Genomic DNA, 22809 nt, shown 5'->3' with positions numbered 1-22809 from the left:
CAAAAAGCAGTGTTTCTAAATTTTTTGAGTCATTTTCAACACAACATGTTGCATTTACATTCAACTTGCTGCATTCTCTCCATTTCAAAATATCCATACTGGCATTAATAACAAAAATTAGCAAGCAACATTGTGCTTTGCTAATAAGGAAATTCTAGTCATCTTCTGTTTCACTCCACCATTGCCACCCTAACCTACTTTGGGTAAGAGTGAATGATGTACTCCCAATTCTGTTATTGGAGCAGAAGAGTTACACTATATAATTTCGCTGTAATTCCTTGAAACATTTATTCCTACTACCTGCACCATATACTATATCTTGTTAGCTGTGATACAACTTGTAATGAAATGACTCTGAAATCAAATGAAATAGATTGATTAAAAAAAGTGTTTCCCTTTTTATTTTATTTATTTATTGCAGTCATTTACAACACAACATGTTGCTCCACCTTTCAACTTGCTGTACTTTTTCTCCATTTCAGAATATGCATACTGGCATTACTAACACTAAGACAGAGATTAGATGGCACAGCGATAGAGAAGAAAACAACTTGTTGAACTGGCCTCTCTCTTGATTTACTTCCTGTTGAAATCTTGTCTCTCATTTTGTTTACAGGAGAAAATATTTCAGTAAAGAGTTTGTTACCTTCTCTGGCTGTATATAGAGATGACCCGTTAACACAATGCACTGGGCACACTGTTTACATAGACATCCTCCTCCTAAGAAATTTGGCTCTTGTACTTTGTGTCCTGTTAGAGGAGCATCATACTTGAGATTACTTGAGGTATACTCTCAATTGTGTACTTAATTAATACATTTATATCCTGCCTGTTCAATTAATAGTATCACTTATAATTATCCAATAATTTAATAGCACAAACCTGGGAGGGGCAATTCTGCATGTTGATGGTGATTTCACTAGCAAGGACTACACCTCAATAGGAAATCATTTTGACAATTTATTGACCTGAATGTAGATTTGGTATAAATATTGATGTTGAATTATTGGAATGGATGGTTGAGTGCAGATCGAGGGAGGGGGGGAGGGGTGCAGAATAACAAGAACAAAAGGGGGAGATCGGGTTAGGAGGATATATAAGCCGGAAGAGGCGCGGTTGAGGTGCGGTAGAGGTGTGGTCCTGCTCCTGAAACTCTGCTATATAGCTTCACTTAATTACAAACTAAGTTAATTTAGGAGGAATAAAAGAATAATTAGCTTGTGTTAAGGTTTTACCACTTATCAAGCATCAAGAGCCCTCTAGTGATGTGTGAGCATGTGAAAAGACCGGTGCAGTGCTTTGGGTGAAATTAAAAATGTAAACAATGACATCACTGTGTAGAGACTGCACCCACTTATGATACACTTTTAAAGTGGAAACATAAACCTCAGCAGAACATGTAATTAAAACTGTTGTCATACAGGCCCACCTTTTAGCTGCTTTTAACCCGCAATGACTGACATAATAATTAGTATCTTACTGTTCTAAGTATAAATTTAATTGCTTGTGGTAGCAGTTATTATCCATTGTATCAGTGTTGTTCTACTTAATTCTTTGAAACCCGGAGCGACATCACTTTTCCTGTGCTGCATTCAGATGCCTTTTGCAAGTGTTTAAACCTTTGAATTCTAAGCAAATTGGTGAGACTTCTTTCAAAAACATGGGGAAAAGAAAATGAGCAAGAAATGTTCCACAAACTGCAAGAAATAATTCGATTAAAAAAAAAATCACTTTTATAAAAACTAGGGAAAACAGAAAAAGAAAGGGGAAACTGTATTTTATTTATAATTATCCTAATTCAAAATTTAAAATGAGGTTATGAAATTATATAAATTTTTAAGCACTTATTTCATGTCTTGTTTGTTTTGCTTATTCATGTTATTTTTTTTTGTTTATTGGGGCTTTCTTTTTACTTCAGGTCATTTTCTCATTCTTTTTACAATTTTTTTTACTAATTTAGAGGTCATTTCTCCTTTGATTGCTCATTGCATTTTTTTTTTAAAAAGAAAAGCCAATTTCTTTAGATTTCAAAGGGTTACATTCCTTACTATTCCTTATCCTGTATTTGCACAGATATTTAACTTCACACTTTCATAGCTTTAAGCTGCAGACAACCTGAGGTGTTGAATGAAGTCTGGATGTTACCATAGCAGCTGAGAGCAAATCACACTATCTTTAGAAAGCCAATCAACAGAGTCTTTGGGTTTTTCTACTATAATTAAAGAACTCTCTCAATTTAGATTGATTTCTTTCCCTTTTCCACTTAAAAGGAGCTTACCACAAAGATACAAAGGGAGGAAACTGTACTCAGGATCAAAACGCACTTTATCCGTTCTTTGAGGCACATGCAGTGTTTGTATATGTGTGTGTGTGTGTGTGTGTGTGTGTGTGTGTGTGTGTGTGTGAGAAAGTCAGTGATTCACATAGTGTTCTGATACAACGTGTAAAAGCCACACTGCATTTCATTATCACTGCAGCATGTTCAACTGTACCGTTATTTCTCCATGCAAGCGAGTGAAGTACGGGTCTTTAGTTAGAAAATTGGCTGCTCACTGGAATGTTGGGATTGTAAAGTTAATGTATTCCAGTCTGTGAGAGACGAAAAGCCCGGGAAGGGATTTTATGTGTAAGTGCTTTCCCAAAGGCCTTGACTAATGAAGTTCATAAGCGGCTTGCAGCCTTGAAAGTGTCATCTTTTTAATGGACACGTGGTTGCTGAATGCTTCATTTTCTGATCTTTTCAAGTCACTGGTTAAAAATACACATATATAGGCTTAATACACAAATACACAAACATAATTGGAGCACTGATTTTCAGTTTCTTAACTGTGCTGCAGTATTGAAACCCAGGCTGTGTATTTCCCCTTCTTTTAACAAGGACATGACTTCCCCGCTCACGTTTTTCAACATCTGGCAAGCCAGGGGGTTTAACAACATGTGGCAGAATGGAAATGATACCACTTGGGAAGGCTATGGGCAACAACATCTTCTGGTAAAGCTGAATAACAGCTGCACTTTAAGGGCTTAATGTTTGATGCCATGGTTCATTTTGCTTATTTGTTAAGGAACCAAAACAGATCAGATATCACATTATAAAGTAAAGCTGCTTGGACACATGTGCTCATGCTGTTTGTAAGGTGCAACTTCATTTTTCTTTAAATAGTTCTGGGATTTGATATTGTGCATGTGTGAGTAATTTCACAGACAATAATTTCCAAACTGCTGTGTCTGTATTTGTTGCCAGTGTATTATTGCTAATATGAAAGTACAAATGTCTGCGTCCTGTTAGTTCTTGACTTGCCAAATAGTTTGAGAAAGGAATCAGGTTTTGTTGCCTCTAAAGGCTGGTGTGGCTCCAATAAGAATTTGACAAAATGATTAAAGTAGTTTGATAAATATCAAGGCTGATTTAGTGGGGATTTTAGTACACATTTTCGGATTTAAAACTGAAAAAAACAAAAAAATAAAAAACCCGACCTGCCAAAACTCAGACTTAACATCAAAGTTTGGGTGTTTCTATTCAGGGATTTTTTTTGCATGATAGAAAGCCTCTCATATTTCAAATAGTGATTTGTATCGGGATTTATTCCCACTCCAATGTTAAAATTATTATTTGAAAATATCCATGTAAAATAAAGATGTTTGAGACTGGATGCCTGCTCTCACTACCACCACTAGGTGGTGCAAACTACATTTTGTAAGATTTATACTATCAGTCCTCTGGCATTTGTTCAGAGCAGAGATTATGCAATGTTTCTTTGTTTGCAGTCCAAATAAATGACACGTTTACAGAGAAGATGCAGCTGGATTCTGTATCCCATCTGCTTATTACATGTCTCTTAATGTGGTGCTGTGTTTTAGGGCCCTAAAAAATATGCAGAGCTACTTTATAGTAGTGCACTAAGAAGCATATTTATTTAACCAAGTTATTTAAAACCTGATATTAAGGCTTAAAATCCTGAATAACTTTTGACAAAAAGTGTGCAAATGTGTTCAGATAATTTTACTTGTTCTCATGCGCAATGCAATCAACTTTTAGGGTAAATAAGTTGTAATTATGTAACATTGTCTTTGTGCTAGATTTTTTTTTAATGTGAGTTCAAGAAAAAAATAACTTTACTACATGAAATAAACTTACAAATAGAGTCTTGAAAGCTTTTTATGACAAATGCATTAATATGCATCAGTGTATCAACACCGATATAAATGCATACAAAAGAGGAATGGCAAGGATTACAAAGATTACTAAAACATTTTTTTGAATATTCTCCATGAAGTGTTTGATATATATATAATATAATTATTCAAACAAAAAAGATAATCATAAGATCATAATATATTTGTATAGAATGAGGTTGAGAAGTTCTGGGTGGTCCATGCATGCATGAAATGTTGCCATCCTCCTTGAGTGGAGGGTGAGACTTGTGGTATATAAACTCCCACTCTAAGTCTGCTCCCATTACTCTGGGTCTGGAGGGGCTAGCTAAGATATCAAGGATGAAGCTTCTTTTTGTAGCTGCCTTTGCACTCTTTGTGCTCTCTACATTTGACAAGGCTGACTCTTCAGCTTATGACAAAATAGTCGCCCACAGTCGCATCAGGGCAAGGAAAGAAGGGTAAGAGTATTAATATTTTTTCATTAGGATTTTTTTTTAAACCTTGTTATGCCATGTTAGTTCATTTTGCATGTAGTAGAATTGAGCCATGGAACATCAGCAATCAGAAATTCTAATCATTTTTTCATATTTTGTCTCTTATGTATCTTTATATATATATCTTTTGTATTGTGATGTAATATGTGTCTGTCACTGGTTCATTTATGGCACATTATTGAATATTCTACTTCTATTTTTTTAACTTTATAAAGGTGCAAACCTGCAGTACTATAGTTGTTGAATTCCAATTTAAATTTGACAAACCAATTTCATATCCGGCCAGCGTGGATGTCTTTATTCATATCTGACTGTCTGGTTTCAGATGCACCAGGGATAGTTGCCAAATAATTATTCACACTTGACAGTCTGGTGTCTCACACAGCGGGGATGTTTGTTACATAGTAATTTCAATTTCCTTAGTTTCTCTAGAATGGTATTTATTTGTTTTATTTGCTGATTGATGGTATTTGTTTGTTTTACCTGCTGATTAATATTCCATCCCCTTTCCACCTTCAATTCTCTTCAGACCCAATGTCTGCGCACTCCAGCAAGTCATGGGGACCAAGAAGAAGTACTTCAGCACTTGCCGTAATTGGTACCAAGGGGCCATCTGTGGAAAGAAAGCGTGAGTGTTGTCTAATGTCTCCAACATGACGAGTTTTTTCTGCTGTTTAAAGAAAAACACTACAAGCGCAATGAATGACTAAAAGGTTTAACAGTGAATTCTGTAAATTATTGAAAATCCCGAGTGTGTACTTCTACTGCTTCTTCTTCTTCAAGGGTTTTCATGGAAACTTGAATGTTTCCATAGAGACAGACATCTGTTATCTTACTTTGAATAAAACTAGCGCTTAAAATGAAAAACACATTCATGGACGCAGCCCTAAATCCTTTGTATTGGAGAAGGTCCTATTCGATCCTATAAAATGTACATTAGGGTTTTCATAACTTAGGAAGCCTGGTGGTTGTTGAATGCCGCAGTGGTGAACCACTGATTCCAGGATATGGTGTGGCTGCAAAATGTTGACTCTGTTCATGAATGGAAAAGCGCTCAGCTCAATCATTCTCAGCAACCTCTTTTTCTCTTATTGTTCCAGCCCCCTCAGCACTTTTGTGTTTAAATATGGATCACAGCCATAGCTATTTTACAGTCTCTCTTCCTCTCTCACATGCACAAACCCACACATTCAGCTTGCCCTCTTTGCTTGCATTATGCCCAAGTCATGCTTAGCACTCTAAATAGGCTTAGCTCTTCATGATGAATGCACACTTGGCAAATGATAATGTTGGAAACAGCCAAAGAATGTTATCTGTTTCAATGGGAGTCTGACATGGGACTGTAGAATCAATCAAAACAAAGCTGGGCCAAAGCTGAATTCACACGGTAAACTGGTTTACTGTTTTACACCTGTTAATGTATGCTGATGCAAGAGCTCCTGAATGCATCATTTATAATTAGCAGATTCCAGTTTGAGCTACGTAAATTTATTAAATGCCAGACCGCATTGGTGGCAGAAATATTAGTTGATAAAAAAAGTGCTTAAATTACTTGGTTAATTAAAGATTAATAGATTTTTTTGTCTCATAAATAAATGATAATTTACATGGTTTTTGATTGAGGGGATGGACAAACATGGCAAAAGGCAATTAAACTTTGCACAGAATGATACAAAATAAGTGGTGTACACATACAGTATACAGTTGCTAGCATACAAACTGTATGTACATACACATTGAATAACAAATGTAAACAATGTTTTCCTAAATGCATCAGTTATCCTGACACTGAACACATTACCTTCCCCAATCAAACATATAACCTTCCCATCACCCACCCGTCTTCTACAAGCTCCCCAGATGTTTCCTGGCAGTTCACAAACATAATTACAAAAAACTCTGTACTGTAGCTCAATTAAAGGCGATGTATAATTGTTTCAGTCAGCATACATATGGGATAGAGAATCAGCAATAAATTTTACCTGTAGCAGAGTACTTCTTTGACACATCTTTGACAGATTCTCTGTCTGTTTTAGAGTAATCAAGAAAACAAGGTTTATTCAATATGTGTATTGGTATAACTAAATTTCTAAAAAAAAAATAGCTTGTGTGTAGGGTATACTTCAGCAAGAAATCTATCCCACTGTACCACAGAAGCAAAAGGGAAGCATTACCATCTTGAACATATAAAATAATTCTGGCCCTGTCACAAACCAAGATGATCTAATAGTGCTTGAATTGCATTTTTTACTGTAGTTTCTGGCAAGTGTTGCTGAGTCTTACTTTATGTAGCCAGCCAAGGTACTCGTATTTGTCCACTGAGGTTTTATTCAACAAATGAGAATATTACTGCTTCCAGAGCAGCTCTGTCACTACAAAAACTTTGTACAACCAAACTGCCTATTAGTGATGGGTTGAATTGGAATAAAGTCACATACAGCTTATATTATGTTAGAAACAAATTATCATCATTCTTAGTGGAACGTTTTTTTATAGAGACAAGTCAAAAGTTTCCAACGCCATGGCCAGACACAATCCCACTGTGTGGGAGAGCAATGTAGCAAGGGTTTTGCTGACTCTGCCCCAATGGGGCTTGTGTGATCTCATCCCAGTCCCACCAACTCCATTCAGCTGGAGTGCAGTTAGCCATGACCCAGAAGCCTCAGTCTGTACCCTGTCTGAATTAGTCGACATGTTTTCTCTTTTTGCTCAAACAAAAACGTTTTGCTTTTTATTTTGAGATGTTGGAATCTCACTACTGGGGTTTTCTTTTTTTTGCCTAAGAGCAACCATTCACAATTGCTCTACATGTAGCATTTTATAGTTTCCAATCATTCAATCTAATTACGTCTTTCTTTGTTCCTAACCATGCCAACCATGTCACTGTTATGTATTTTGAGCTACACGTGGCACACATATGGAGCTTTCCTGGTGTACAGATTTCACATGGAAACTGCTGATGAAGAGGAACTGCTAAGCGCTGGTGCACTCCTCATCTTTAATCTTCTTTTGTGATATGTAGAAAAAGTACTGTTCACTCCCATTCACAACCGAATATAATGCTACTTGTCATAATTATTTTAATCACGTCGAGCTGATAAATGGGGGAGGAAGCAGCTTCCTTGTTAAGAGTTTTTTAATGGTAAAAACTGGGCAGTCTGCCGTAATGAACTCCTCAGCCAACTCTAAAAGCATGTGTTATAGTTTACCACTAATAGGTTCATCTGTGATGTTCTTAATGTTTTGTGGGTCTTTTTATAGTTGCATACCTGTTAGTTATTTGAGGTTTATTTATTTGTTTATTTGTTAACTTGGACCCCCATTTAGTTGCTACCAGGGTAGCAAATATTCTTCCTGGGGTCCAAACATAAAAGCCCAACATCAGCTTGCAAAATGCATGAACACCCAACAACACAACCTGATACTGTACTTCTCACCCAAAACCCTAATTCCCCTCCCACCATAACTGAAATGTAAATTTCCAAATGTCTGGTTTTCCAAAGAGCTGGAAACACTGATATAGTTCCAACATGTTCAGACTTGCTGACACAAGGGGGATAGTCATGTTTATATGTAGCAGCTGCACTTTGAATTTTACAATCCTCCTCAGGCTATGATGTCCAGCATGATTTACAGTAAGTGGAGAGCAGACACTGCTTCTCACTGTTTGTGCTACAGCAAATAAACATTTCTCGTTTGTTTCTAATATTTCTAATCACAATGGATATTCTCTAAAACACAAGTCTTTTAATAAAAAAACTGGTGACAAATGTATGTTGTTTTTCAGATGAGTGCAACTGTTTCCAGAAAGACCACCAAACCCTTTAAATGTTCTTTGTGTCAACTATCATTTCCTAAACTCAACTGTAATTATACTGCAGTTTTTCAAGGCCAAAATCTTAATGTTTCTGAGGTTAACCTAAAGCCAAATAGAGTCCGAACTAATTGTTTAGCTTCAGAGTGGAGGTCTGGGTAATATAAATCTACTGTAATGGTAGCATAGTCCTGAGGCACACTTTCCCTTTCCATTAGGTTTTGGCCTACGCTGTATAGGATCACTTGATTTGTTTGGGTAATGAAGACGATAATGTGCAACATCTGGAAATGCAAAACACATAAAACCAATGTGGAATGATGATTCATCTCAATACACAGCAGCCCGAGAAAAACCTAGATTTCTAACACAACTATGTTGAAAGTTGCTTGTAAACAGAATTTCAGAGGATGTGCTACTTTTTTGAGATGATACCCATACTTGTCATCTGTGTGTTTCGCCTGCAGGACTGTGCTGTATGAGTGCTGCCCTGGGTACATGAAGCTGGAGGGCATGCGTGGTTGCCCTGCAGGTACAGTGGGTTTCAGTGCTAGAAGGTAGTCAGTGTATGAAGGTTAGATGAGGCCATAGCCTCCAACTGTGGAGCAGCTGTGTGCTGTTTTTGAAACTAGAAGAGGATGGTGTAACATATTGTCAACACATGTAGAGTCTTTCTTTTCTAGTCTATTATCAGAATGTAATAACTAATGCTTATTGAAAATCTCTATCTTAGTGGCCCCTATTGACAACGTGTATGGCACTTTGGGCCTGGTGAAGGCCACCTCCACCCAAAAGTACTCTGACATCTCTAAGCTAAGGTCTGAGATTGAGGGATCTGGTTCCTACACCTTCTTTGCCCCCAGCAACGAGGCCTGGGAGCTTTTGGATGAAGTGAGTCAGAGCAAATCGAAAGGCTGTGGAAGCTTTCTGTCTGTGAGGTTTTAATATCTTATTTTCCTCACCAAACAGTCAATGAGGAATGCACTGGTCAGCAATGTCAACGTTGAACTGTTCAACGCTCTGCATTATCACATGGCCAACAAACGCCTCTTGACCAAAGATCTGAAGAATGGAATGACAGTCACCTCCATGTACAATGACCTTGGTCTCCAAATTAACCATTACCCCAATGGCGTGAGTATAATCATTTAGTTTAATCATAGCTGGCCTCTTGTTACTTACTAACACTTTTCAGTGGTTTAATATTGACATGTACATCATGTGCAGGTGGTGACTGTGAACTGTGCCAGGATTATCTATGGCAACCAGGTCGCCACCAATGGCGTTGTGCATGTCATTGACCGTGTCATCAGCGCTGTTGGAAACACAATCCAGGATGTCATTGAAGTTGATGATGACCTTACGACTCTGAGTGTGAGTAAACACATACAGGGATAGATGAAATCATGTAAACACCTCAAGGACAAGCATTCTGAAGTAAGCGCTTACACATGTTGCATGTTGTTAAAATAGAATACAACCATGCAAAGCAATTTGAAAATATTGCAGCTGCATATGCGAAGAAAACAGCAAAACTGGACAAAGACCGCAGACTGTGTACCTATGCATGAAATTAGAGGGACTTGCAGAATTTGCATTCATGCTTTATTTATACTTACATTAAAGATATACTATGCAGGATTTCCTTAAAAAAAAAAACAGTGTATGGACTCATACAAAACAAATCCATCAGTCATCACTCTTAACCTACTAGACGTGTGGGGCAGTGTATTTTTCTGCTTTTTCTGATTATTTGTATTTGGAACATCTGTGAGTGTGTACCCCTACCAGGCTCAGGTGAGTTCAGGGCCTTTTTTTTTAAAAGGTAGCAACCAGGTGCTAGACTTTAGGCAGCAGGCATCCAAGAGGCTGTGCCACAAAAAAAAAGAGCAAATATAGTCAAAACGCTTTTACTTTTGCTGAGGAGTGTATTGACAGTAACAGCAACTGACAATCCAAGTATACCTTTCAAATGATCTCTATAGATGATAAGTTGTTATGTCTATCTCCTGCAAATGTTTCTACTGTATTCTATTGTATATTGAAGTTCCCTGAACATAATCCTGCTGGTGAAATCACCATTTAGGATATAGCTCAAAACTCTGGACTTCTGGAGAAGCTGGGTCAGCCAGGACATTACACTCTCTTTGCTCCCACCAACGAAGCCTTTGAGAGTCTGGGCAGTGATGTGTTGGAGAGACTTCTGGGCGACAAAGAGGTCCTCAAAGGTAAACTAGACTGTTATGTGTAGAGGTTTTTCTCTGCACCAAAAGATCATTCAAGGCCATTGAAAACATTACAGCGGAGACTAAGGTTTTATGTTAACTGTTACAAACTAGAACCATATTTACATTTGTGATGAAGGTACAGGAAAAGAAATGCCGTGATTCACGGGTGGCATGTTTCCTAGACTAAGTCACCCATAAAGTATTTTTTTCATGCATGTTCAACTTCTTCTAACTCAAAACAGATGACGCTACATTGGATCTGGAACCTACACACATTTGGCAAGCAAAGTTGTGTCGAAGAGTCATAAAAATAAGTATCAGGTTTCAAGTCACACATGAAATTGTTGGTGGAAAGTCAAACAAAGCAACACATAATTTGACACTTTGGTAATGTTTTTGTCCATCTTTCAGAGTTACTGGTTGTAAGTCAGAATCATGTAGTAACTAGTATTTTTCTCAAACATTTGCAAGAATTTTAACACTATCAACATCAATCAGAGCCAGTTAAGGTGTTCAAAACCAAAGTGACTGTAAGCTCTTGAAAAATCTTAGAGAAAACAACAAAAAAGTGCAGAATTTCAACATTTTTAACAATAGCTTGTTTTGCATCAACACTGAGAGACAGGAAACAGCTGCGTTATTGAGAAAGCTGGTCGCATTGGCATCAACCCAAAAAAATTTTATTAGCCCACAGCTTGCTGTATGATGTGAGATCAGACCATTTCACACAAATTTAAACAGAACTGTAACGAAATCACAAGTCGTCTCAGTCAAGGACCCAAGGGATCCAAAGGGTCTGCAGGTTCCAAGGGTGTCTTATCCTCAGCTACAGTATAACATAAAGGAGATCGTAAAACAGCCCAAACAACCAACTGACTAAATACACACCCAAACCAGACTTTTTGTCTTGCTTTTTCAGCTCTTTTGAATTTCCACCTCCTGAACTCAGTCCAGTGCTCTGAAGCTATCATGACTGGTACCTCTTACGAAACCATGGAGGGCAACAACATTGAGATTGGGTGTGATGGCGAAAGCTTAACAGTCAATGGAGTCAAGATGGTGCGCAAGAAGGACATTGTCACCACCAACGGTGTCATCCATCTTATTGACCAAGTGCTCATGCCAGACTCAGGTTAGAGTCTTATCCTCTAAAAGCATACATGCCTTACTACGTAAATGCATAAATTGTGCCAGATGTTTGTTTTTCTGTAATCCACCTATTTTATGGTATTGGGATTTCTTGTGCCCTTTAAGCCAAGCAGGTGATGGAACTTGTGGGAAGTTCCCAGTCAACTTTCGGCGACATGGTGTCCGAGCTTGGCCTTTCAGCTGAAATGAGAGCAGACACTGATTATACTTTACTGGCTCCCCTCAACGTTGCCTTCAATGGTGAGTAACATACTGCTTGTTATATCATGCACGCCCCGTTTCCCCTCGCCTGCTGAGTCATAAGTAAATAGATGTGCACATATATGGAGCTTCGGGGAAATTGTGGATTTATTGGGGCACTGCAGAAGTTTTTTTGCCATCTAAGATCAAAAACCCATTCCCCCAGACAACATTCCTGGACTTCACCCAAAGGGAGTAGAGATGTTTTTTTGTCTATACCAAGAATGTGTTATTTACCGAAATTGAAAACTTTTATCTTCATAGGCATACCGTTTTTAATGGGTGCAAGGATTACACAAGTAACAGCTGGATGTAACAGGAATCTTACATTAAACTGTGATTTCTTCCATATACAATATATGATGTCTCATGATGTGTACATATATGTGGTCCACCTGCAGAACTGTACAGTAAATCAAGTCACTTATAGCACATATGTCTTAGTCAGTACTGCACTCTAAGAACATAAGTGTCATTTCTGTTGCTTAAGCCAAAGCATTAGATGTAAATGACCATTTTTGCTGGCATATTAAACTTTTCATGGGAAATAGAAAACCATTTCTTTTCTCTACAGATGAGGTGATGTCCATGGATCAGAGGTTGCTCAAGATTATCCTGGAAAACCACATCTTAAAGAGAAAGATTGTCCTTGGGCAGTTATTCAATGGCCAGAAGCTGGAGACCATTGCAGGAAAATTTCTGAGGGTCTTCATCTATCGCACAGTGCGTCCTCTTCTCTGAAGCTGAGCCCAAAAATTGTGGCTGGGTGCCATTAAACACACACTATATGCATTACCCATCTCACTTGACCATCAATCCTCATGTCTTTGCGCTGTGACATTAATCCCCTTGCTTTTAACTTTTGGATTGTTTCTGCAGGCTGTGTGCATTGAGAATTCCTGTCTGATAAGAGGAAGTAAGGAAGGAAGCAACGGGGCCCTTCATCTCATGAAGACTCTGTTGAGACCAGCAGAAAAGTCTATGTTTGAGATTCTGACAGAAAATGGAGGGTTCAAGTAAGTACAGAGAAATGCTTATTGAAAATGGACTGTGGTATTATAACGCAGCATAATACTCAAACCGCGTCTTTCTGTATCTTTCCATTAAATCCACATGGCACAGATGAGAGTGAGAAAGTGCTGTTGTTGCAATATGTCAGCCCTCAGTGGTTTCTGTAACAGCCAAGTTACTGTTTTCCTCTCTCTGCTGCAGGATCTTTTTGTCTCTGATGGATGTTGCTGGCTTGACTGACCTGCTGAAACAGGAGGGAGACTTTACTCTGTTCGCCCCAAGTGATAAGGCTTTTGCTGGTTTGAGCGAGAGTGACTTTAACTTGTTGAAGAGTAGGTCCCCCAGACTCCCTTTATCTTTTAACATGCCTCAAACACTTAAGTTAATAGTTTAAAATCAAAAAAAAAAAAAAAAAAAAAATGATCGTTTATGTGTTTGCCACTCCTAATTTCAGGTGACATTAATGCTCTCAGAACCATCCTTCTGTATCACATCAATAACGGTATCTTCATTGGTGGTGGTTTGGAGACTGGTGTGACAAACCTTCTCAAGTCTCTTCAGGGCAGCAACCTCAAAGTGATGTTTGTAAGTATTATAAATATATATATACATATATATTAATATAGATCCTAATATAGAACCTAAAGCCATGCAAAACAACTCACCATCAATCAAAAAAAAAAAAAACATTACCCAGCAATTTTATATTGTCTAATTATTCCTCCTCTACATATTTTTGAACTGAAAGATATTATATATATTATATTATAAGATAATATTACTATTGTATGTGTGTATGTATTAGTCAATGCACTTTATGCCTTGAGCAGTTCAAGCTTCATACATTTTGTTATCTTAATGTATAAAGGTTTGAAATGTATTTCAACTGTTGGCAGTCATTATTGTGTGATAAAATCTCACCCTCAACTTTGAATCTTTGTAACCTCCGCAGGCTAATAACATGATATGCTGTAGAAGAGAGTTCATTCCTCATACAGGTTAACTTAGGTCCCTCATTTTCTTGTTTCTAATTGTTTTAACGCCCCCCTCAGACAGACAACACCATGAAAGTGAATTCTGTCCAAGTCCCTGAGTCAGATATCATGGCCACAAATGGAGTCATTCACATGGTCAACCAAGTCTTATATCCTGCAGGTACAATTTTCACCAAGTAAACTTTGTTAATATTAACTTATTTTTGTATAATCTGTCATGCGATGCACTTTCTGCATTGTTCTTGTAACTGCAGAAATGCCCAACAAGCGTTAAAGCCCTGCGTTTTCTTCTAGATATCCCTGTTGGAAGCCAGGATCTCCTCATGCTGTTGAGGAGGCTCATCTCTTACATGCAAGTCAAGGTGTCATATCAGAAACTTATATAATATCATTATTATTTAAGCTCCAAGGTTTATAAGCTTATGGAGGGAAGGGTGCAGTTATCTGTGTGCAGATGTTTTTTTTTTAGTCCTTTATGGCTGCCAAAATATTATTTATGTAACAAACATATGTACAAGACAAGAACCTGCTTGAAAACCATCTGTGCAAAGCATTAAGCTAGTGGCTTTAAAACAAAACGGGCGTATCTGCTGTAACAGATTTTTTTTCTCTTTTTTTCAGTACATCTCAGGATTCAGATATCAGGAGATTCCCCTTACATTCATGAGTAAGTAGCAGCATTATTCTGTTTATTTCTTGTTTATTGTTTTTGTAATACAGTCCTCTTAATCTCCCAAGAGGCACTTTTCACTGTCATTAATGGCTTTATATCTCCTGTTGTTATCAGAGACGATCATCACTCGTGTGGTCCAGGAAGGTACAGTAATGATGATTACAGAGTGTCATCATCATGTGATTCCTAATCATTTAAAGCCGACACATTATATTTGATTAATGAATCAGTTGCATGCAAGGAATTGGGAAAAATAGGGAGGCTCATTTCTGTTGAGCTGAAACATCAAACGATCAGTTACTGACACTTTTAATTTATCCACATAACTTCACACACATATGCAAGTACATGCAAACACATGCAAGGTTTGACAGCATTAGATAGAAAAGGGCTTTTTTTCCACTAATGACTAATTCCTGTACCAGTCAGGAATAAAATAGAAACATTTAGTAAACACAAATATAAAAGTCACACAATTAAATTAAAACAGCAGTGTATTAACTATTTACATACTAGATGACAGGTATTCTGTGATTATGAATCACATTTTTGTCAACGCAACCTTTCTGATCCAGTGAAAGGTCCATTTGTTATGATAGACGTGCATACAAATGGAAAATTCTCTGTATCGAGGGGCAATGCTGTGCTGTCATTTCAATGTAGTGACACATCTTGTTTGCTTTTACAGTTCCCGATATAACCAAAGTGACAAGAGTTATTCAAGCAGAACCCACTATCACCAAGGTTACCAGAGTCATTGAAGGTCAGCCCTCTGTCACCAAGGTTACCAGAGTCATTGAAGGTCAACCCTCCATCACCAAGGTCACCCAAGTCATTGAGGGTGAACCCTCTATCACCAAAGTTACCAGGGTCATTGAAGGTAAATAGTTTTTACTAGAGTTAATATGTCAGTTGCTTTATATGATTTATCGTCTTACAAATTTTTGAATGCTGTCCTCTGCAGGCCCCCAGTACTCAGTCAGCAGTGGCACCACCAACATCGCCCTGGAAGGTGAGTGAAAGTCATTTAGATTTGAACACAAAAATTTAAAGGAACAGTGTGTAAGATTTAGGAGTATGTGGTGGAATCTAGCAGTCAGGATTGTAGACTGCAACCAGCTGAAACGTCTCCTGGCTAGAAATCCTTCAGTGTTCATTGTTCAGGAGGTTTTTACCAGGAGCCGGATAATCTACAGAGAACATCTTCTCTCTTAAACAAATGGACCTTCCAATGTAAACCAGTAAAAACACAGAATAGATCTCTCTCAGGCTACAAATCAGTGTTTTTCTAATGCAATTCGACTCTTCCCAGAAAGGCAGCTAGCTTGGCACCTGCTATTGTGTGTTCACCTTTTTTCCAATTTAGACATTCAGGAAGTTTTTACCGTGAGCTGAATTTTCTGCAGAGGTCTCCTCCTCTCCAAAACAAATGGACCCAGAGATTTAAATGGGTGACAACGCTGAATGACGCAGTTTCACATTAAAAAGGCAGCGTTTTTCGGATACTGCATATTGTAGAGGTGCTGCTAACTATGGTGGCCAATGCAAAAATGCGATCTAGAGCCAGTGCTTGGTTTGTCAGTTCTTGGCTACTGTAACATGCCAATGCACCATGGTGGACTCTGTGGATGAGGACCTGCTCCCTTTGGAAATATAAACAACTCATTCTAAGGTAATGGAAACACAACAGCATTTTCAAGTGATTATACAATTAAAAACACATTTATTATATACTATATTTACCCCTAAATTTTACACACGACCTTCCAGGATAATTGTAGTTTTTAGACGCATAGGGCCAATGGTTGTAGTTTGTGTAATTATAAAGAGTAAGTGTAAGTTATAAGTTAAAAGTTTTATCGCTCACTTCTCTGCACATCAGCCTCCCCTGTGGATGAATTTGTAAGATTCACATTAGTTCAAGAAATGTACTAGAAGTAATCCTACTTGTGTAAAAAAAAAAAAAAAATAGGAAAATAGTTCATATTCATACAGCTTTATTGATGCTAATGGGTGATTAAATAGACTTAATTTGTAATACATTTAAGCTGTTTAAACATGTTCAGGTAGAATGTGAAGCTTGCTTTTGCTACATAAGGCTAAAATAGCCAGAATATAACCAGATTATTATTTAAGGCAAAGGTTTTTTTTGCAGAATCATCCAGTTTCACTTAAAGGATGTTTTCTTTTTCCTTCAGGAATTGACCTTTCAACAATTGACACCGAGGATGATGCTGAAAGACTTACCAAAATTATCCAGGGTGAGTTTTAATAGTTTGCACATCCTGGTGACGGGGAAGGAATAATACATAAACAGTGTGTGACTGATATGTTTGTTTACTTTTGTAGCAGGCGGTACGAGGAGAACCTCTCCCCGCAGAGTTATAGGTAAAGAAATTAGTTGGTGTAAAATAAATCCTGCATTTGCAATAAATGCAGTGCAGTCTGTGAGATAGTTCAGGCAGTTAACCAGAGTTTGCTGCTATGTTCACATGGCATAATCTTCTCGCTGCATCATATATGCAACACAGCCTTTTTATCATGGCAGGTGTACTCAAAGGAATAATTTGACATTTTGAGAAAAACACTAATGCTATTATTAGCTAATGCTAATTACTCACCTTTTGCTTAGAGTTAGATGAGTTATATAAAAAGATTGATACCACTCTCATATCTAAATGGTGTCAGTATTCTTATCTATCCCTTGGCAAGAAAGCAAATAAGAACATTTCCCAAATTGTCAACCTATTCCTCTAAGCCGACTGTGCACTACTCACTCTTTTGCTGCCACGCTTGCTGCGACAATATTCATGTGAAAGCTATGCTGACACTTGGTACTAATGCCACAGCGGCTGCTGTTCATGAAGCATTTCATGAGCCCCAATTCCACTGAAACATTTACAGTACTGTGCACAAGTCTTAGGCTACCATAGTTTTGTTGTTTTAGCAAAGTTGATATGGAGTTATATATTGTTATTTCTCAGTCTACTTGTAAAGATACAGAAAAAAATACAGAGAACATGTACAATGCATGAAAACACCAAAAATGTCAGAACAAAATGGCTTCATCAGACTGAAGTCAACATGTGTGAAACATGAAATTGTAAAACCATAACAAAAGGTTGCTCAGACAATCAATACTGCGCTTTGGACATGCCTTGAATGCAGTCTGGTGTATATACACCAGAGGATTTGATTATCAATCTCATGTTCTGCACAAGAGAGTTCAAGACACACTAAGAGGATATGGAGGTCATACTACTATATATACTATATACTATATAATACTTGAAATTCTAGCCTGTTGAAGTTTTTTATTCTTAAAATATTCACGTTTTTAATACTGTATACATATTTCCTGTATGTTCTGGCTGTATGTTAGTAAAGGGACTACTGAGAAATAAATATGTATGATCATTTTAATCTTGCTAAAGTAACAGAGCTTAAGGTGGCCTCAGACTTTTGCAAAGTACTGTACCTGTAGGCTCTGAGTCCATACATCACTGTATGGGTACAGTTATTATCATCAATCCCCATTCCTGCTGTGCTGAGCTGAGCTTGGTATTTCTTTGTGGGGAATGATGAGATCAGAGCCTCGACACCAAACTTCAGTACGTATTGGCTGACTCACTCGTATTTATGGTTCTAACCTTTTTGTTTTTTTACCAGCTGGCAGCAGAAGGCGGGGAAGGGACTGAGCATGGACGGATGAAAATATCAACTTAGTAAAGGCAGAGACTGACACCACACCTGGAGGATCAATCTGGTGATTTATAAAGGGGTTACACTTAAAATGTCAGTGATTCCAGATATACTGTAAAAGGTATAATTGACCAAAATAAAACCATTCTCATAAACAATTTAATGGTGCTTTGAATGTATATCTCTTATGAGTGTGCAACGTCTGAAATGAGTTCAGTGTACGTAAACAGTGTTCAAATTAACATTTTGGCATGACATCAAAGACACAGAGCAAGTTAGGGTAGCAATAAAATCCAAGCCATTAGAGTAGCAATAAAAACATTTCAGATCTAAACTTCTCCATGACTCTGCTGGAGGTGAAAGTTTAAATAAGGATATTTTAGTAGCTGTTGGGGAAGATTTATAAATCTCAGCATGATAAAGATTGAAAAAGAAATAATGATGTGTTTTCAGATTTTTACTGTTACATTCTTTTTTTCTGTGGCTTGTAAGGCGCTTAGGATTTCATGTAAGTTTTGTTGATGCTTTTGTCATTTGGAGCAATGTATCCAACTGCAGGGTTTTTACTCATTTCTGTTTTTTTTAACATCTAATAAAGTGCAGTTTTTTGCATACATATGCCAATTTGAAAAGGGCATCTGTATAGACTGAGTAGTTTCTATTATATTTGTTGAACTTTGTTAATATTGGGTCATAAAATAGAATCTAAAATATCAAATGTCAAATCTAATTATCATCTGCATTTTCTGTTTCCAAATATGAGGTCTTTAAATTAGGCTGTAAAGATTCTGAGTCATCCTTTTTAATGGATCAGTTATTTTTCTGTATGTTTAAGAGGGAGCATGGCAGTCCACTTTTGGAAACTTCCAAGAATACATTATCTAAAATATGAAATAAACGGGTTTAATGTGCAAGATAACTCTCCTTTTATTTTTTTTCTATTCTTTTGCAGACAGTTTGAAAACAACTGTCAACAATAAACTTGAAAACAAATAAATTGTTCATTTTAACTTCAATATCAGTGGTTATAATTTTATTTACAGTGGGTATTATGAAATGAACAAAACTTAAGACATTGCTATATGATTATCAGAAGGATGAATCATATTTAAACCCGTGTTTGAGACAATACAGCTAGTTAAAATATTTGCCCTGAAGCTGCAGGGACATATTGTGAGCTGTTGCGTACAGGCACTTGGGCCTTGCCTCTTCTGTTATTCGGTTCATGTGCAAAACTCCTCAGTACAGTTTATGGTTTCTTGGCTGGAGTAAAAGGGGTAAAAATCTGAGTGACTGCCAAAATACAAATACAAACTCTTGCAACATACAAAAACACTAACAAAATTTAAAAAGCATTTTTTTTTGTTCATCTGTGATTTTATATTAAAAATAGTTAACTGTATGCAACAAAAGGCTTATGGGTCAGGAAGCTAGTGCACCATCATTTGAAGAGGGGGGGTTGTTATTGTGATGCCATTAAAATGCTGCTTTTTAAAGTAAAAATAAAATGACATTTAAAGAGAATGACTCTATCTGTTCAGTGGACTGTGGACAACCAAAATAATAACTTGCCTGCCAACCAAACAAGAAAAAAAAGAAAAAAGAAAATAGAAGGTAAAAAATAGAATGTAGCCTTAAATTCTGTACCTTGATGCATAAATGAACATATCCTCATACACTGCTGTTTCAACAAGGTGCTTGCTTATTTAACACCATACCAAAAGGGTCACTGAACATATCTGATTAAAACACAAAGCTGACAGACTTTGTTACTGAATGCATGTCACGACAACATACATTAAGTTGCTCAGTTCAGTATCTTGCTGGTATACGTAAATCTGCATGCCAAATTCTTCGTACATCTTGATAAAAAGGAAATATTGATGTTGCGTGGCTATTTTTCAATGTAAAGACGGAAGGAGAGGCACTGTTATGCTGGAGGTTGGCTGGGAACCAAGTCTCCATGACCAAAATGAATCATTTAACCATCTGTTTGTTTATATAATATTTTCCCCTTCGCTAAAATCCCTGATGATGTATGAACTGTATCAGTCACATTTACATCAGGCAGCAGACATTAAGTAACTATTTAAGCAAACTGCTACAGTAACATGCAAATGTTGCTACAGAAGGAGTGAATACATTCTGCAGCCAGACACACAGCAGGCAATATTTTATACATTTACAACATTGTCTGGAAATTGAGAAAACATCTGCTGGAGGGTCATATTGCTTTTCCATTCGGTTTTGGATTTTCCACAATTTACTCAGCAGTGAACTCCCAATCAATTATTAAGTCATTTATGAGACTGCTGGTATCACCAACAACAGATTCAAATTTCACTTGACAGTTTCCACTGCTTGTCACTATCACCAACAGGCAGCTGTCTGCTCATCCTTAAGTCAAACTATGCAGGCAGCAAATTCAAATACAGTATCTGTATGCCAAATGAGCTCTAACTCGTCTGTCAGGCTTTTGTTGTTTGTTTTATGATAGAATTGCATTAATTTCTGTATTTAAAAAAATAGGCCAGACAGATTAGAAAAGAGTGTTCAAGAATTCAGTAATTAAATATCTGTTTTAGGCATGCAGGTGTCACCAAAGCAAATTAATAATTTAATAATCTCATCAGTCTTCAACATGCAAGAAGTTTACATTTGCATATAAGTATCATGAGTATGATCATTTTGATGGAATATACAAGTATACCCCATGTGAACTACAAAATCTGGAGTTCAAACAAGGCTTCTGTCTCTGTTTAATTGCCCCAAATCACTCATATAAGCATACCAGCAGAACTCTCTGGCCCAGTAAATGTGCATGTCTTTGAATGCCTTGGATGCAGCTGTGTGAAAGTGACTCGTCATTTGGATGCATCAGTAACTCCAAATAGCTGACATGTTCCTGGCACGGCCGTTGTGTGCTGAGTATTGAATGAGTCTCCACTGTAATGCCATCGAGCATAGACCTGGCTCAATAAAATCTGTCTTCATATCTACATGAGTGGAGTACAACTGAACATTATGTACCCAAGCAAAAACGCAATTTAAAATTTACTGATACTGAAGCCAACATGAATCTATATCCTCCTACTGAGTTCTGAGTGGCAGTTCCAGGTCAGAGGAGTACTTCTTTACCTTGCATGACTGCCAAACCATAGCAAATTATCTGAATCAACAGGGGAACTTCCAAACGACTAAGTTACAAATCTATTTTATTTGCTAAAATGTGAATTAAGCCCCGCTTTCATTGTTCTGTAACACAAAATGACTATCTGCAGGGCTTTGAACATTCTTTAACAGTAGCTTATCAGTACTAATAAAAACTAACTAAGTTTTTGCTTTATCAAGCCTGTCTTGGGCTAATTTTGTGTGTGTGTGTTTTTTGTTAATCCCACTTTACTAATATGAATGCTCATATAGCTGGTTTGGAAAGTATACTACCAGAGCCAGGTAACCAACTTTGTGGGCCCAGGTATAACTGGTATTAGGTTTTATGAAGGCTTCATGACTGTGATTTTGTGAGACAGACCTCAGACACCAAGATTTTTATCTTTCAAAAAACTTTCCAGCCTGTAGGTCTGCTCCTATTTCTCGAAAAAATCCACTGTAATGTATCACTTTTTCACTAGACATCTAGTAAAAGGATTAGACATCATTAGATCCCTTTTGTGTCAGCTCTAATTTGTCTTACTTTTGTGTAAAAATGTGAATTTACAATTTTTCATTAGAAGACACCGTATTCTGTCAGTGTTGTTGTTTCTGAGTGGCTGATAGAGTCACTGAGGAAATATTAGTTCTCAGAAATACAGACTGCAACAGTCAAGTTTACTGTTCTAAGAAGTGAATCATGCACATCTAAGTATTTGCAGGGCTGTTATCAGGTTTATTATCATATGAGCTGTTACACCATCCTAACTCACATTATTAAGCCTAATACTATAAGTTAATTTCATATTTTAACATTTTACACGGTGATAAGGCTCTATAGAGCGCAGTGACTTCTGTTTTTCCATCTCTGGGGTATGTGTCATACAGAGAAGCAGATTCAAAAGTTACATAACTTGTCATGCTCTGACAGACTGCCAGGAAGAACTGCCAGAGCGACATAAATGGAGCCCAATAAATAATCCTCTATATTTAAATCAGACAGTTTATTGAACATCTTTTACCAAGCGCTTTATTTTTACTAATGCTACGTGGCTAAATGCATTTCTTTCTATCGGTGTATAATGTATTTCCACACTAGAATCTTTTTGGGTAGCATTTTATTTAATTCAAAATTAAACCCCAGCTATAATTATTTATCATAATAAAGCCAGTTATCCAAGGCATGTTCCATCTT

The 22809-nt window shown here is 37.2% G+C and overlaps 1 protein-coding gene across 4 annotated transcripts; it reads left to right on the top strand.

The window, feature by feature from the left end:
* Positions 1–4451: 4451 nt before the first annotated feature.
* Positions 4452–19480, top strand: postnb (periostin, osteoblast specific factor b). 4 transcript variants are annotated; one of them, XM_088079149.1, is made up of 22 exons: positions 4452–4616; positions 5182–5280; positions 8934–8998; positions 9200–9357; positions 9436–9600; positions 9694–9840; positions 10553–10694; positions 11614–11826; positions 11949–12083; positions 12658–12806; positions 12963–13099; positions 13296–13426; positions 13549–13679; positions 14147–14249; positions 14384–14451; positions 14711–14756; positions 14877–14906; positions 15451–15642; positions 15727–15774; positions 16961–17023; positions 17115–17150; positions 18432–19480. In XM_088079149.1, exons 1-22 carry the CDS (start codon positions 4498–4500, stop codon positions 18458–18460), a joined length of 2406 nt encoding a protein of 801 aa, XP_087935275.1. In that variant the 5' UTR covers positions 4452–4497; the 3' UTR covers positions 18461–19480. The 4 variants fall into 4 exon arrangements, with proteins under 4 accessions (XP_087935275.1, XP_087935274.1, XP_087935276.1 ...); XM_088079148.1 differs by having other exon boundaries at positions 17112–17150; XM_088079150.1 differs by lacking the exon at positions 14877–14906 and having other exon boundaries at positions 17112–17150.
* Positions 19481–22809: the final 3329 nt, after the last annotated feature.

This window comes from Plectropomus leopardus, chromosome 6 (genome assembly GCF_026936395.1).
Source record: "Plectropomus leopardus strain MGB_pleo_1.0 chromosome 6, ASM2693639v1, whole genome shotgun sequence".
NCBI classification, from domain to species: domain Eukaryota; kingdom Metazoa; phylum Chordata; class Actinopteri; order Perciformes; family Serranidae; genus Plectropomus; species Plectropomus leopardus.
Note: the sequence above shows the minus strand (reverse complement) of the source record. Positions and strands in the feature narration are given on the sequence as shown.

Bases quoted from the DNA above. Each gene is read 5' to 3' on its own strand.
- postnb (XM_088079148.1), top strand. From the start codon at position 4,498: ATGAAGCTTCTTTTTGTAGCTGCCTTTGCACTCTTTGTGCTCTCTACA. The intron at 14,250-14,383 runs GTACAATTTTCA...GTTTTCTTCTAG, and splicing joins CCAAGTCTTATATCCTGCAG to ATATCCCTGTTGGAAGCCAG. The intron at 17,024-17,111 runs GTGAGTTTTAAT...TTACTTTTGTAG, and splicing joins ACTTACCAAAATTATCCAGG to CAGGCGGTACGAGGAGAACC.